The sequence below is a fragment of the Ordospora colligata genome (assembly GCF_000803265.1).
Source record: "Ordospora colligata OC4 chromosome Unknown contig_06, whole genome shotgun sequence".
NCBI classification, from domain to species: domain Eukaryota; kingdom Fungi; phylum Microsporidia; family Ordosporidae; genus Ordospora; species Ordospora colligata.
The window spans coordinates 24087-38891 of NW_014575402.1; the positions used below are offsets into that span (position 1 = coordinate 24087).

Sequence of the window (14805 nt, forward strand, 5' to 3'; positions counted from 1 at the left end):
TTTGTCTAATAATAATGTGTAAGAAGCACATAATAAATGTATTTGTCCTGAACATCAAGTATAAATGAAATATTGCTTCATGAGAGCTGTAGAACAAAAATATTTTATTCTGTAGAATTATGAGGGTATGTCTGGGACGAGCGATGATGAGTTTAGTGAACTAGATGCTAGTCTTAAAGAATTTGCAAGAAAAAGACAATCGAGACTAAGGAGTATGAAGTCTGCACAACAACAAGCAAATGCATCCCAGCATGTAGAGCAAATACCAACTGAGCTAGAATACGAAACCTTACTTAAGTGCGCGATGGCTGTCTTGAAAAAAGGGAAGGATCAAGGCGAGTCTACAAGAATAAAGCTACCGCTGGATGTAAAACGAGAAGCAAGAAAGACATCAATAAACATAGTGGAAATAGCAAACATACTTAACAGATCGGTGGAGCACTTGGTGAGTTTCATATCCAATGAGTTGATGGCAACTGGATCTGTGAACAAAGATGGCAAGCTGCTTATAAAGGGTATGTTTATTAGATCAGAGATACAGGAGGTTCTCAGAAGATATATTGAGCATTTCGTGGTATGCAAGATATGTGAGAATGTTGAAGACACTGAAATTGTAAGAGAAAAGAGACTCTATTTTCTGAAATGCTCGAAGTGCGGGGGTGCAAGATGTGTGGGCAATGCTGTGGAGGGAATCACAACAAAAGGTAAGGCAAAGCCACAGCTTAGAGGAATGCTATAAGGCATGTAAGGCTTGATATTTTATATTAAAACGAATTGCTTAATCTATTATTTGCTCCAAATGTGTGTTTTATTAGCATTTTATTGTTATGAATTATTTATGAATCTGTAAAACCTGAGTAATTGCATTATTCAAGCCTAATGGAATAAAAGGATCGGTTGTAGTTAAGGATACCATTGAGATAAGTTCATAATTATTGATATAAATAGGGTTGTTGTAGGTTATTTCAAGTTGAATAAGACCAACAACCATCTCAACGGTGGCCCATTTTATTCTCCTGAGTATATTATTTTGCACATTATGTGTTATACTATCTGAACCATCACATTTGAAGTGTGTGTTATCTCTAAGTATTTGTGTTATGCATGGAAGAAGTTTCTCTCGGATTTCAAATGCGTGTTCTAAAATCATTTTACACATTGATGCATCTACAGACCCAAACGCCTCAATTATTCCATATACAAACTCCTTGTGGTGCGAGCCATCTAGATAAGATAATGCTGATATCAAGGACATGTATATCATCTCATCGTTCCCTTTGTCTGATTCAATCAAAAGATTTGTAAACACCTTGTAGAATTCATCAAGAAATGGCCTTATTGCAGAAAGACTATTATAAATAGATGCTTCAGCACAACTAATATACACTGACTTTTGACGGATGTATTCAAATCCAGATACAAAAATTCTGCATTCCTTACACATTGCCACACACATATCTCTCAATACTTTTGACTTTCCCACAAAGTATCTCACAAAGTATCTAGTTGGTATATCATTCTTCATAGCCATAAATGCCACAACAAGGCTTTGCATCCGTAAGCCTGCGCCAATATCTCCTCTGAAGTCTGTAGTATAATCTTCAAGGCCATTAAGTACGTGCTCCTCATACTTCTCAAAATATTCGGTAAAGCATATTGCCTTCATCACATGTATCTTTGTATCAATTGATCCGTGCCTCAGCCACTCTTGGTATTGTTTCTCTACTTTATCCATATGTATTTCGTTCCTTGCATTCGCTAATATAAATCCTTCATTACATCTGTTGATTGCCCTAAATATTCGATCTGCAAATCTTTTGTTACTTTTCATAAGCATCCAAGCAATCCTTGACACTCCAATTGAATAAACATTCTTGACAAGAAACATATATACGTTCTCAAAAATAGATTCTGTATCTCCAATATCATTAATGCATATAATACCAGATACATGCTCTATTATTTCTACATACAAGCTTACAAACACTTCAAATTCCTTAAACTTTGCAAAGTTACTATCTACCCTTATATTACAGATCAATTCTACAATCTCATTTACTTCATCATCCCTGTCTTGTTTGAAAAACTCTCTTACTAGAACAAATACACCTATATAATCAGATGGCGTAGTGATATTGGTTCGAATAATACTACATACTGCATTTTTTGCATCAAAAAAACTTGAAATACAATAACAAGCCTGCTCCTTCACTTCAATACTTGAATGGAATATGTTTCTTAAAATGCACCTTTCGAATATATCTTGGCTTTGTAACAGCTCCATTACCTTTCCAACTACATTAGAACAGCTTGATAACCTCTTTACAGAATGGAAATTTATCAAAGATACAATTTCCTGATCTATCAGTGCAGGAAATTTTCCGACATACTCCAAAACAACAGATGCAGCAGCTCTCCTACACGATAAAGACTCATCAAGCAATGCACGTGCAGCGGAAAAACAAACAAGCTGCTTGTCAAACGTTGAGCTTCCTCTAACAGTTGCCCACACCAAAAACAACGATGCTTCACGCATCATCTCTGCATTGTGAACAAATTGATTGTTATACATTCCAGCTTCAATCACAATATCTAACACATCTCCAATATCCTCACCATGTAGTGCAAGCATCCCAAGAATCGTCATTATATTTATCCAACTGCTTTCATTTGCAAATATCACCTTACAACGGCTCTTCAACTCAGAGATGGCCATAGACATGTCAGCATGCATACAAATCTTTACAAAAGACTTACACAGTACCCATCCTAATCGAGTATCGCTTTCATTTAGCAAATCAAAAAATACCTTGAGTGTCTCAACACATGGATTACTTGCCATTATCTTTATCTTTGACATCTTAACACTGACTGAATCGTCTTTTAGAATACCATTCGTCTCAACTTTCTTTCCAAGCACTGAAAGATACTTCAGAAACACATAATATGTTTCTTTAGATACTTTAATCATATTTATAATACATTCAGAATCATTTGAATCTATGTAATGGTTTGTATTTGTTTTGTAAACTAGCATTGCAAGACATTTCAACGCAATCTTTCTTATATTCATTGTATCTGCAGCTTTCAATAGAACATTTGCAACCTTTTCAAACACATCTTGGCTTATTTCAAGCATGAATGGGTTTCTAAGCAGACCAAGCAGCCAACATATTCCTCCATTCATACTGCAAGCAAAAAGCTCGTCAATATTATCGAAAACCATCTTGAGATATTTTGTGTCTGTAGGTAGCTGAGAAATGATCTTTTCATACTCTTCATGCATAATAGTGACATTTATACCTCTCAAGATACTGCTAATTTCTTCCATTTGCTCGGATGGGCACATGCCACTCAAGTATTATTATTAATCAGATCATGCGCATGGAAACTAAAACACAATGATGCATTACCCTGCTAATGGAGAATAATCCAAGGCATAATGGAGGAGGGGATCAAAGAAGAAACACGCAAACACCATGGAACAATTCATACCACAACAGGAATACAATCGGTGGAGGATACAAACAGCCAAACATTCGCAAATACAATGGAGATCCTGAAGATCCAAGAAGGAGGAAAGTAGATGGCCATACATTTACACACAGTCAATTCACTGGAGGCAGCTACAGGCAAAGATTTGTATCTGAGCAACAACATCCTAATATGCAAAAATGTGTTGAATTAAGATACGAAACTATTCAAGAGCAGGCACAGCATAGAAGCGAGAGGAATGCACTGCGTGCAAAGAGAAACGGCGCACCTTCAAAGTCAATAGGTTTATTTGGACTGGGAGCATACGTTACAGAAGAGGACATAACAGAGTTTCTCAAGGAAAAGGTATGTGAAATCCAGAGATATAAAGTGGTGATTGTATATGACAAGTACAAGAAAGTGTCGAAGGGATATGGGTTCCTGCAGTTTGAAACATTGGATGACGCCATAACGGCAAAAAAGAAGCTTTTAGGACAAACAATAAAAGGAAAAGAAATAAGGATAGACTACTCAATTGAGTAATATTGAAACAGATGATCTTTGACATATGTAAGAAGAAAGAGTAATCTCTGACATGTGTAAGAAAACAAGTAATATCCGAAACATATGCAAGAATGCAGGTAATCTTTGAAACATGTGTAAGAAGTAAGGATTATCATAGATCCTGGGCACTTCTCAATATATCCAAATGCAATAGGCACAATAGATAGAACGAAAACAAAAGCTAACTATAGATAGCATAGCTGTAGAAAATTACTTAAAATCCGGGTGATTTTTATTAAAAATGACTCTAAGGCCTACATCCTCTCATTGAGTGTTATTTTCAGTGATCTGCTCGGTGTTTCCAGAGTTATTATTGTCTGTGGTGGTTTGAGCGGTTTCTTCCTCACTGGGCTTAGAAGTGTCTGCTTCATCCTCTGAAGAATTGTTCTGAACCATTGCATCGTACATTATATTCTTGGAAGCACAGGCATCCGCACAGCTCCTTGTTGCCATTTCAAACGTGACCTTCCCTGACTTGCCAGTCTTATTAGGACACACGCAATCATCCTTGGGTTTGCTTGGTGGGCCAGATAGACCAACAACCTGCCCAAACTGGTTAAGCTTAACCTCTCTGGTCTCCTTCTTGCCTGTCAACGGATCAGGTTCCCTCGCTTTCTCCTTCACAGGGACTGTCGTCATACGATCATGAACAGCCAAGCCAATAACAAGGTCGTTTTCTTTGAGCATAACAACATTGTCTTTTGTGGAAATCGTGTATTTGCCATTTGTAGCTGCTTGCTTCAGGAACTCCTGCTCAGCACATACATCTGAACCATTTAGCGTGGGTTTAATGCACTTATTTTCTGCCTTTTCATTCATGGTTTGATGGTATTGAATACTAGCAGCTATCTGGGCATTCCTTTCTTTCTCTTCTTGCTTCTTTTGCAACTCCTTCGCACAATCACTAACACCTTCACCAAGTATTGCACACTGACTACCCCTTCTCGAACCTTGCATTATAGTTCCTTGCTGCACTTGTAAAGGAAGTGTATGCATAGTCGGATAAGTCATTGGCTTTGTAACCATTGTTTCTGTGGCAATGCACGATCCTATGAAGGCAACAACTGCAAAACTCAACAGCATCTTTGATAACGGGCGAAAACGTGTTTTTATATTTTATTCTGCCGGCTGTGTTTCATAACAAACAAATCAGATTTCATATAGATGTTTGAGGTCTGCGGCATTCACATTCACCTTCTGCTTTGTTACAGATGTTCATAGATGATTGGAGCATTTGATACATCTTGTAACATGCATGATAAACTAAATACATGGTTAAGTTAAATGTGTGATATATAATTGATTAATATATAAAATCAAGGTTTAAGGTATTTCTTCATGCTTTTGATATGTATTGGATTATTGTATATATTACTTATGCATTTTGACTTGATATTTGATATATGTAAACATACATAAGCAATTATTATTTGTAAATAAAAGCTTCAAGCAATTATAGCTTACCATCTAAATATTTATCATTTATTATCTTAATAAACCTACTTTGATGTCTTATATATTTGAAAACAACAAGAGTAGATTTGTGTAGATGAATATAAGTGTGGTTTAGCAATAATAAGACCTCTAGAAACGAGTATAAGTATTTTTACAAGCTATACTAATCATAACGTGACAGAGTAGTGATGTAATTAAATAATTGATAAAAACATGGATTTATATTTATTGATGTAAAAGTGGCTGCGTATAATACGAATAATTCAATAATTATCTCAGTAATATGAAAGAGATTTGGTTTTAAATAGGATGCAGAAGATTCGATTTGATAATTAACTCATTTTATTGAGAGCTTGAGCAGCCTGTGGTGGCTTGGCAACTGGATTGGCAGCCAGACGCTTCCATACCGCATGATGAATTTTCACCGCATAAACTACTCACAGGGCAATCTTTCATCTGTTGCACAAATGCTGGTGAAGCAGGAAACTCTTGATCATTAATTATGATTCTCGGAGTTTTTAGTCCGCATGATCCTATGGAAACTTGAGGGCCAATTCCAGGAACATTCACATTCGTACTTGGAGATACATTATAAGGACATCCATTAGCTCCCAGATTTCCGGCAACTCCTGTTTTACCTACTTCTCCAAGATTAACGCAAGACATTCCGATTCCAAGTAGCTCAGACTCTGAGAAATATGAATTATTACCAATTGAAGGGTTTGGTAAAGTTGTTACAGACATGCTATTGCATGGCGTTATTGGTGCACCTGGAAGTGTAGTCACCGGCATCCCTGGCGTTATTGGTGCACCTGGAAGTGTAGTCACCGGCATCCCTGGCGTTATCGGCATTCCTGGAGTCACTGGAACATTATTTCCTCCTGTTATGTTATTGCATAGAGTTATTGGTGCACCTGGAAGTGTATTTACTGGAATCCCTCCTGTTAAAGCATTACAATAATTTGCTGGAATTGTAATTACTGGTGCACCTGGCACTGCTGGAACACCTGGTGTTATCGGTACAGTTGGTGCACCTGGCACTACTGGAACGCTTGGTGTTATAGGTACAGTTGGTACACCTGGCATTACTGGAGCGCTTGGTGTTATCGGTACAGTTGGTGTTACTGGAACATTATTTCCTCCCGTTATGTTATTGCATGGTGTTAGTGGTACACCTGGCATGCCCGGAGCTACTGGCACACCCGGAGTTAAATGATAACTGCAATCCATTACTGCAGGCATGCCAACAACTCCTTGCTCTCCATTCGGTCCAACTACTGGAACACCAACAACTGTGGGTGTCTGAGTAGATGGTGGTGGCGTAGATAATGCTGGAGGAGCTACTGTCTGTACAGTGATTACCTCTGAAGGAAGTGTCGTAGTCACTGGAGGCGGAGTCGTTATTACTGTCTCAGGTTCATTTGGTGTTTCTTCAGCACCTTCACAATTCTTTACAACAGAGACCTCACACCTAGTGGGCGGTGTTGTAGTGCCTGGCGCAGTTGGTACTCCATTTGTAGTTGGGTAGAACACCTGAGGCGTATTGCCTGAACAATTATATAGTCCATTGTTTGGATTTCCAGGAATCAGGACCTGAGATGGCATTATCACAGGCATTTGATTAAATTGATTGTTAACGCAAGGATCAGCCCTTGAGGAGCCTAGCCTCATTAGGATTATAGAAGCCGAAATGATCTTTGAAATACCTTTCATGTTGATGTATGAACTTTTTGAAGTATTTATAGTTTTATCTAAAACGCATGAGTTTCGATGTCTCCAATCAATCTTGGGTTTGCATTACAAGTTTCATATTGACTTTGAAAGTGCCATATTGAGTATACAGAGACCTATGCAATACATTCATGCGATGAAACAAGCATACGATTCTGGCCAAACGCATATCATGAAGCAATAGGCAAAGGCTCTAACGAATCTAATTATATACTTGTTAAAGTATGGCAACAAATCATACCAATTTTTTAATCCCAAGGTATGAAATGCCCGAACTCAGAGATGGATGGCTCTGAAAACAGACGAGAAGGTCTGAAGTATATTACACAAGCAGTATTCCAACTGCTCAAGGAAAATAAGGCATGCACATATCAGTTTATATGCAAGAACATTGTGTTTCCAAACACAGAGACCCTTAACAGACGGATATACGACGTTCTGAACGTTATGAAAGCTGTGGGACTGATAGACAAGAAAGGGAAGAAGTACTTCTTGGTTGGAACTGAGGATGACACAACAAAGAAGCTCGAGGAGATAAAGAAGCTGAAGGAGATGAAGAAGGTCTTCAAGTTCATTGTAGACAGAAACTCTTCCTCGGAAGACACACATCTTGAAAGGCTTTATCTGCCGTTCATGGTGATTAGCACAAGCAAAAAGGCAGAGATCCATTGTGAAACAAACGAAGAAAGGAGCTTTTTTGTATTCAAATCGAGCAAGCCACTCAAGGTCAACGAGGACCTGGATGTTCTCAGTGAAATATACGAGAACAAACACTCAATAGAAAAGATATCTGACTTTGCCTCAATAATAGCCAAGATGGATAACGAGCGATATAGATGCTTTGATGAAAAGTTGGATCACAAAGGAGAGCTGGATCCAAGCACATTTTTCTTTGGCTTATAAGCATATTCACACAGTGTATCCGCTTATCTATATTTACTGTATTAAATTAAACGTAAGCTCTTTGTTTCATACAAGCTTGCTTGTTAAGTAAAAGCTTAGAAAGTATAATAGATAAGGCATCATTAGTTGAAAATAAGATGAGGCTTAAACTTTGAGCAATTAATTGGCATTTCTGGAGTATGGAATGGATTCCTTGTTACGTACTCGCAGTAGTGTGTATAGACTCTGCTAAAGGTCTGGTCGGAAACCTTTTCACCAACAAAAACAAACATTGTGCTTGAAAATGTCTTAAATATCGATATTGTTCGATTCTCGAAATGGATGATTTGCTTTGATGTTGACCGACCCGATATTTTTGAGGAGATCATGCATGTTGAATATAAAGAACTTGTTAATACCAAAAGATTGTTTATCTCCGTACTGTCTCCTTTTTCGTACCTAAATACCATTCCTCCTGACCTGTTTATTATGAAGAATTGATCTACAGTCATTGGGGTAGAATATCATAAACTAATTGTTTTGGTTTATCACAAATAATCTATAAGTGCTATTCAAATAATGGACAGGTGATTGTAAATGTTTTCCATAGATAATAATGTAAATGATCTATAATGCACCACAAATGTTTTCCATAGGTGATATGCAAATAAAATCTATAGTGTATCACAAACAATCTACAAATGAAAATGCATAAAGCGTTTTATTTGAATTCAAATAGAGGATTCCCAGGGTCTGCTCTAGAGCTAACACAAACAAATACTTCAATGTCTGCATTGTCCGCAATATAATGCTTGTACGATTCCAAGACCTTGTACTCATTGAATTTTGTTGTATAACACTCTGGGCGAGCAAGGTAATCCATTGAAAACGATATTCCCTTCTGCTCAGCAATACCAAACTCTTTAAGAATCTCTTTTGATGAGCTTATGATCTTTGAAAGCAAGAGTGAGTCGGGATTTTTAATCTCATCAGAAATACTTATTCCTGCGAGCTTACATTCACATAAAATCTGATCAACTACACTCATGCATCTCCTCTTCCATTCTGTGTATTCCACACCTACTAAAATCTCCACACTCGAGTACTTTCTCTTCTTCTTCTGTGAAACCAACTTTCTTAATGTGTTTTTGAGATATGTTACTGCATCAATTTCATTAGTATCTAATACAAACACGGGAGGAAGTGAAAATTCAGAATCAAAGTAGGTTGCAATCAGATGCCTCGATAGAGAAGGCGTTATCGGATATAATAGCTGTGAAATAGATTTGTATAGCAAAATAACAAGAGATATGTTGTTACCTCCAAGTATGTGATACATCTCCTTTGCATGTATCATTTCATAGAATCCATATTTCACTACATCACGATACATCATTTCTTCATGCGCTCGAATAGTAAATGAAACATTTGTGGAAATCGTCTGAATCAGGAACCTATCTGCAAATCCCATTTCTGGATATTCACTGGCAATCTTAGACACGCTCAATCTCTCAGTACCATTTGAGCATATCTCCTCTATCTGCTTCACATACGAATGCAACTTGAGTACAAATGCATTGGCATTCGACTCCACAAAGTTTGCATCTTCATTTCCATCACCACATACCGCAAGACACATACGAGTGGAACTCACTCCAAATTTCGCTAGAGATTCATCAACCGTTAGGAAATTTCCCGAGCTCTTGCTCATTTTTTCAGAATTCAGCATTAAATGCCCATTCGTGAATATTCTCCTTGGCCAATATTTTTCATCAAATAATGCAACATGGTTAAACAGGAAAAATACCAAGTGATTCTTAAGTAAATCCTTCCCACTGACTCGCAGGTCTACTGGATAGAAATACTCAAATGACTCTCTGCATTTCATCAGCACATGTTCATGCGCTAAAAGCTCAGGCGTCACCTCTTTATTCAAGAAAATATAATTCCACACATTATCGGACAGCAGCATGCTTGGAAATATCTCATCTTTGCCTTCCAAATCACTGTAGAGAAAATGCTTAAATGTATACATTGCCATGTAGATCGTGCTATCGCTCAGTGAGTCTATCAGGTATTCCTCATCCCAAGGTATTTTTGTACCTAGTCCAAACGATCTAGAGAATCCCCATCTACCTATCCATCCATGTGCTTCTTCAAGAACCTTCCTTGTGTCCTCAGTGCATTCCAACTTCTGCATACATCTCCACACTTCTTGCTTCCACTTTTCATCATTATAATTCACATACCATTGATCTGTTAATGCAACCACACACTTTCCTCCTGACCTACTTATCACCTCGTCCTCTGGCTCATAGAACTTGATGAAATTTTCTGTCTCTGCAAGTCTTACATCGCTACCCTCTGCTTTCTCTATTGACTCAAACTCCATTTTGATCTTTCCAATACATTCCTCATCTACTTCAGCCTGAGCCCCTTTCACAATGCATCCAAGATCCTTTTCAATAGCTTCACACTTCACTTCTCTATCAAACACCATAAATGTATGTTTGAAAAGCTTTGTGATCTCAATAGCCCTCGGCATATCGTTGCCATTCAGATCTGAATCTCTATCAGTCACTTTTACATTAGTCTGCATCCTTATGTTATCAAAAATATTCCTTTCTGCAAAGTATTTCACACCATCATATTCAAAGCCAACAATCTCCCTCTTACATCCAAAAATTACCTTACTTGGAATGCATCCGTCCTTCATCCTTGAAAGAAGAACTCCTTCACTAAACCTTAGTTTACACAGAATTGCCATCACTGGCTTTACATTCTCTCCCTTTCTACGGTCATGATCCTGACATGGCTGCCTATCAACAGGACAAAATATCGAGTGTCTCTTTCCAAACGATAGATATCCCAATCTGTTCAGTATGTTGAATTGCCACTTCACAAATGAGTCGTAGTACTTGTTCAAGTCTGTGGTTATAAAAGACCTTCTCCAGTCAACATTTGCATGAAACTTTCTCAAGGAGCTTTCACAAAGACTAGGAAACGTTCTTATCCAATGTATTGGATCTGTAAATGGTTCCAGATCTGTAAATCCAAAGTCTTCAATTATCTTCCTGACTGACACATCTACCGTCTTTCCATTAAGCTCGTCATTAAGCTTCTTTGCAGATGCACTTATCGGCATGCCAGTGCAATGAAAAGAAAACGGAAACAACACGTTGTATCCTTGAAGCTCTTTGTAATAGCTAAAAAAATCCGCCTTCGATATTGAAAACAAATGTCCCAAGTGTAGCTTTCCATTCATGTACGGATATGGAAACGTAATAAAAAACTTCTTGTCAATACAAACATCTGTCTTTGTGCATCTTTCTTTCTCCAGTGCATTAAGGTACTTCAGTTTTGATTTCTCCTCCATTATGGGGATTTTATTTTTGCTCACTTGTGCTTTTGTTGACCCTGCCATCAATTCATGCCTCGTTCACATTGTACTCTAGATGGCATGCTTCAAAGCTGATAATTTCATTCATCACTTAATAATAAAAATATGCATGTGCCGATTAAAGAATTCTCCTTTAGATATGCAATATGACACAACTCATGTGCGGCCCTAAATGTTCTACACAATAATATTTGTGAATGTGCTGGTCTACTATGGACTGTGGCAAGACTTCATTAGGCATTTGTTCAGGAAGTCATGTGCGTTAAGATAGCAAACCATTTGTTTTGGTGAGCGAATGCACTCCTGTAATGGAGAATACTCCTTAACACGGAGAATTTCTGGATGCTGCGCATAAAATAAAGAAAGAGTCGTATTCATAATAAACGGTTTTCTTGAAGTGTTTTTCTGGGTCGATATTTTGTAAATCGGCTGTTTTTCATGCCCTGTGATGGTTGATGACTGCTATTTCTTTTTGTATTCAGAATGTAAGTTTGGAGGCAAGTGTTTACATCGGCACAACGAAACCTGTAGGAACAATGTAGTAACGTGCAAAAACTGGAAGGCTGGGGGTACATGCGAAAATGAGTGTCCGTTTCGCCACTCCGAGTATCACTGTAAAAAGAATCGTCGTGAAGAGATGTGCTACTGGGAAGATAAGCCAAGTGGATGTACAAAGGTCAAATGCGAGTATAGACATTTGGATTCATTAAAAGATGCATGGAAGAACAATCCAACAACACACAATATGGAAAGCATACCTAAATGCAAAATAAATGACGTTTTAGATCACAAAGATGACACATCGAATCAATGCATAACAAGTACAGTTATATGTAGCAATGCATATACGGATACTACATCTCTCAAGGACTATGAAGATGTAGTTGATAACGTTGTTTGTGAAGTCATTCAAAGCGATATTAATAGTTCCAATAATTTTTCTAGAGGCGATTCATCGAAACATCAGGATGAAATAGAGGGTCAGAATACAGTACAGGAAAAAAAGAGCATCAGTGTAGAAAAGGAGAACGATAAGGTTCAGATACATAGTTATCACAGTAAATCTGATGCCAAGAGTGTAACCATGATGCATGAGCCTAGTTCAATGCATCAAACTGATCCAGAATCATTCTATGCTTCTAAGCTTCATATAGACAAATGTATAAGAAAGCCCCAGATTGAGAATGGCCATGACGATAGCAAACCATCTAAAAAGCACAAAGCAAGCAATACTAATACATCAGACGCATCAAGCGGAACCACTGTAATTTTAGAAGAGCTTGATAAAGATATTGAAGAGCTGGATAGCATTCTAGCCGATCAATAAAAATAATGTTTACATTTTCTTTTACCATTTACCATTATCTGATTCTTTTTACCATTTGATATTATTTCTCTGATACTTCTATTCTGCCATTTACCACACTTATTTTATCATTCACTGCTCCTTCTTTTTACCACTTACTACACCTCTTATATACATTACTGGCATATTACACCATCATGAATGTGTCAATAATTAATGTGCCTGAGGCACGTCATGCAATTAATGATGGTTGACAGTCAATGTTTTCAGGTATATAAACAGCACAAGTAAATACTGCATATGGATGAAGAGAAGGAGACTTCATGCAACGAGTGCCTTTTTGAACCTTTGGAAAAAAAAGCATTCATGGAAATGGTTTGTCTTCTGACATTGTTTCCAAAAACAAATGGTATTGAATGTGTATTTTGTCAAGACTCTGTGGACATACACAATCTCCATGATATGTTCAAAGTATACGGATGTGCACTTTCATGTCTTATAAATCACGTCATGAATGTTCATGAGATTGACCTGAATGTGCTCTTCAGTGTGGAGATGTTTATAATGCATAAAGTGGCAAAAAGGGATGCTGCAGATGTGCTAACTGTTCTGGCATATAGAAAAAGCATGAATGAAATGTACTCAGAAATCCTGAAAAATCAGCTTATTGCTACATTCAAGGAGAACTTCGTTGACAAGAAGATCAAGATCAATTGCGAGCATGAAATAGAGTCAATAACATACAGGTACTATAGAAGATTGGATGAATCAGGCATCACACTTAGTAAAAATCACTTAGAAATGCTAATGGTCATACTTTTCAGAAGAAACGAATCGATCAGATTCTTTAAAGTATTTAAGAAGTCCAACAGCATAACGCATCTAATATTCAATCTTGCATTGCTGCTTAGCATGGGCTCTGACTCAGGTGTGTCTACAACTGCATTGATAAACGACTTTAAAGGACATGGATTTGCAAAGAGTACACTCACAAAAGATCAGATGCATGAGTATCTTGAAGAGTATGTTGAAATACTTGAATCTAATATTGAGCTAGATGAGTGGGTGTGCGCTCAGCAAAAAAACGTATATTGGAGCGAATGTCTTGATGTCTGGGCTGCAAACAGAATGCATGAAATCAGTGCGATGGACAATTCAATGCTTGAACTCTGTGTAAAAACCAAGCATTATGAAGATGGTTGGTTGATATACGAGACACACTCCAATACAAATGTCATTAACACTACAAAAGTGTGTGTTCTATGCATCAGTGCACTCAGAGATACAAGTGATCGCAGATGGATAGATAAAATTGCAGTGCTTATAGAAGATGTAATTACCAGAGAAGAGCCTGAATCGATTTGTGAATTACTTGAAAGTATTATGCACAGGATCTCTGAGCTTCCACTAAATTATTTGGTTTCTGCTCTGAATATTATGGATAGAATAATAGATTGTTTATGCAGCTATAGAGAAGTGGTTGTATTTATGTTATCTGCGATTTGTGCATTGTGTACTAAATGTGAAGCACCTGAGATTAATTCCATTTGCATGAAATATGCTAGACAGTTATACGATGGATTCAAGAAAAACATCAGAAAAGGAGCTTTAATGAATAATCATAACCAGGCTATTTTAGAAGTGCATGATGCCATGCTTGCGGTATGCAATGCACTGAATGATCATGAGGGATTCAATGATATTTGCAATGATCTGGCATGCATGAATATAGACATTAGCAAGCTATCATGTAAATGCACATACAACGCACATAATAGAGATTGTAACTGTAGTCTTGCAAAAAACAAACTCATAACCAAGAGAAGTAAAAAACCATCTTCATTTGGATTCTTAAATAGATAAGTAAAACAGTTTTCAGTAGAATTCTTAAATAGATAAGTAAACATAATGTGATATAAAATGTGTATAAATCATTGTAACAAAATATACATAGAATCATTGTAGTAAAATGTATATAGAAATACTATAGTAA

The 14805-nt window shown here is 37.2% G+C and overlaps 10 protein-coding genes across 10 annotated transcripts; 5 read left to right on the top strand and 5 right to left on the bottom strand.

Moving 5' to 3' along the window:
* Positions 1–127: 127 nt before the first annotated feature.
* On the top strand, positions 128–739 carry M896_060220 (subunit beta of translation initiation factor 2; the record flags this gene model as incomplete). Its single annotated transcript, XM_014708080.1, has 1 exon — positions 128–739. One exon carries the CDS (start codon positions 128–130, stop codon positions 737–739), a length of 612 nt encoding a protein of 203 aa, XP_014563566.1.
* A 93-nt stretch (positions 740–832) lies between these two features.
* M896_060230 (beta-tubulin folding cofactor D) lies at positions 833–3349 on the bottom strand (the record flags this gene model as incomplete). Its single annotated transcript, XM_014708081.1, has 1 exon — positions 833–3349. The coding sequence occupies one exon, from the start codon at positions 3347–3349 to the stop codon at positions 833–835; it is 2517 nt and encodes an 838-aa protein (XP_014563567.1).
* A 71-nt stretch (positions 3350–3420) lies between these two features.
* M896_060240 (uncharacterized protein) lies at positions 3421–4017 on the top strand (the record flags this gene model as incomplete). Its single annotated transcript, XM_014708082.1, has 1 exon — positions 3421–4017. The coding sequence occupies one exon, from the start codon at positions 3421–3423 to the stop codon at positions 4015–4017; it is 597 nt and encodes a 198-aa protein (XP_014563568.1).
* A 285-nt stretch (positions 4018–4302) lies between these two features.
* On the bottom strand, positions 4303–5121 carry M896_060250 (polar tube protein 2; the record flags this gene model as incomplete). Its single annotated transcript, XM_014708083.1, has 1 exon — positions 4303–5121. One exon carries the CDS (start codon positions 5119–5121, stop codon positions 4303–4305), a length of 819 nt encoding a protein of 272 aa, XP_014563569.1.
* Positions 5122–5835: 714 nt separating this feature from the next.
* Positions 5836–7206, bottom strand: M896_060260 (polar tube protein 1; the record flags this gene model as incomplete). Its single annotated transcript, XM_014708084.1, has 1 exon — positions 5836–7206. The coding sequence occupies one exon, from the start codon at positions 7204–7206 to the stop codon at positions 5836–5838; it is 1371 nt and encodes a 456-aa protein (XP_014563570.1).
* A 279-nt stretch (positions 7207–7485) lies between these two features.
* On the top strand, positions 7486–8127 carry M896_060270 (putative E2F transcription factor; the record flags this gene model as incomplete). Its single annotated transcript, XM_014708085.1, has 1 exon — positions 7486–8127. The coding sequence occupies one exon, from the start codon at positions 7486–7488 to the stop codon at positions 8125–8127; it is 642 nt and encodes a 213-aa protein (XP_014563571.1).
* Positions 8128–8249: 122 nt separating this feature from the next.
* M896_060280 (subunit of transport protein particle complex) lies at positions 8250–8618 on the bottom strand (the record flags this gene model as incomplete). The annotated part of the gene is made up of 1 exon (XM_014708086.1): positions 8250–8618. One exon carries the CDS (start codon positions 8616–8618, stop codon positions 8250–8252), a length of 369 nt encoding a protein of 122 aa, XP_014563572.1.
* A 209-nt stretch (positions 8619–8827) lies between these two features.
* M896_060290 (leucyl-tRNA synthetase) lies at positions 8828–11482 on the bottom strand (the record flags this gene model as incomplete). Its single annotated transcript, XM_014708087.1, has 1 exon — positions 8828–11482. The coding sequence occupies one exon, from the start codon at positions 11480–11482 to the stop codon at positions 8828–8830; it is 2655 nt and encodes an 884-aa protein (XP_014563573.1).
* A 472-nt stretch (positions 11483–11954) lies between these two features.
* Positions 11955–12833, top strand: M896_060300 (uncharacterized protein; the record flags this gene model as incomplete). The annotated part of the gene is made up of 1 exon (XM_014708088.1): positions 11955–12833. One exon carries the CDS (start codon positions 11955–11957, stop codon positions 12831–12833), a length of 879 nt encoding a protein of 292 aa, XP_014563574.1.
* A 279-nt stretch (positions 12834–13112) lies between these two features.
* M896_060310 (uncharacterized protein) lies at positions 13113–14675 on the top strand (the record flags this gene model as incomplete). Its single annotated transcript, XM_014708089.1, has 1 exon — positions 13113–14675. The coding sequence occupies one exon, from the start codon at positions 13113–13115 to the stop codon at positions 14673–14675; it is 1563 nt and encodes a 520-aa protein (XP_014563575.1).
* Between the last annotated feature and the right edge of the window lie 130 nt (positions 14676–14805).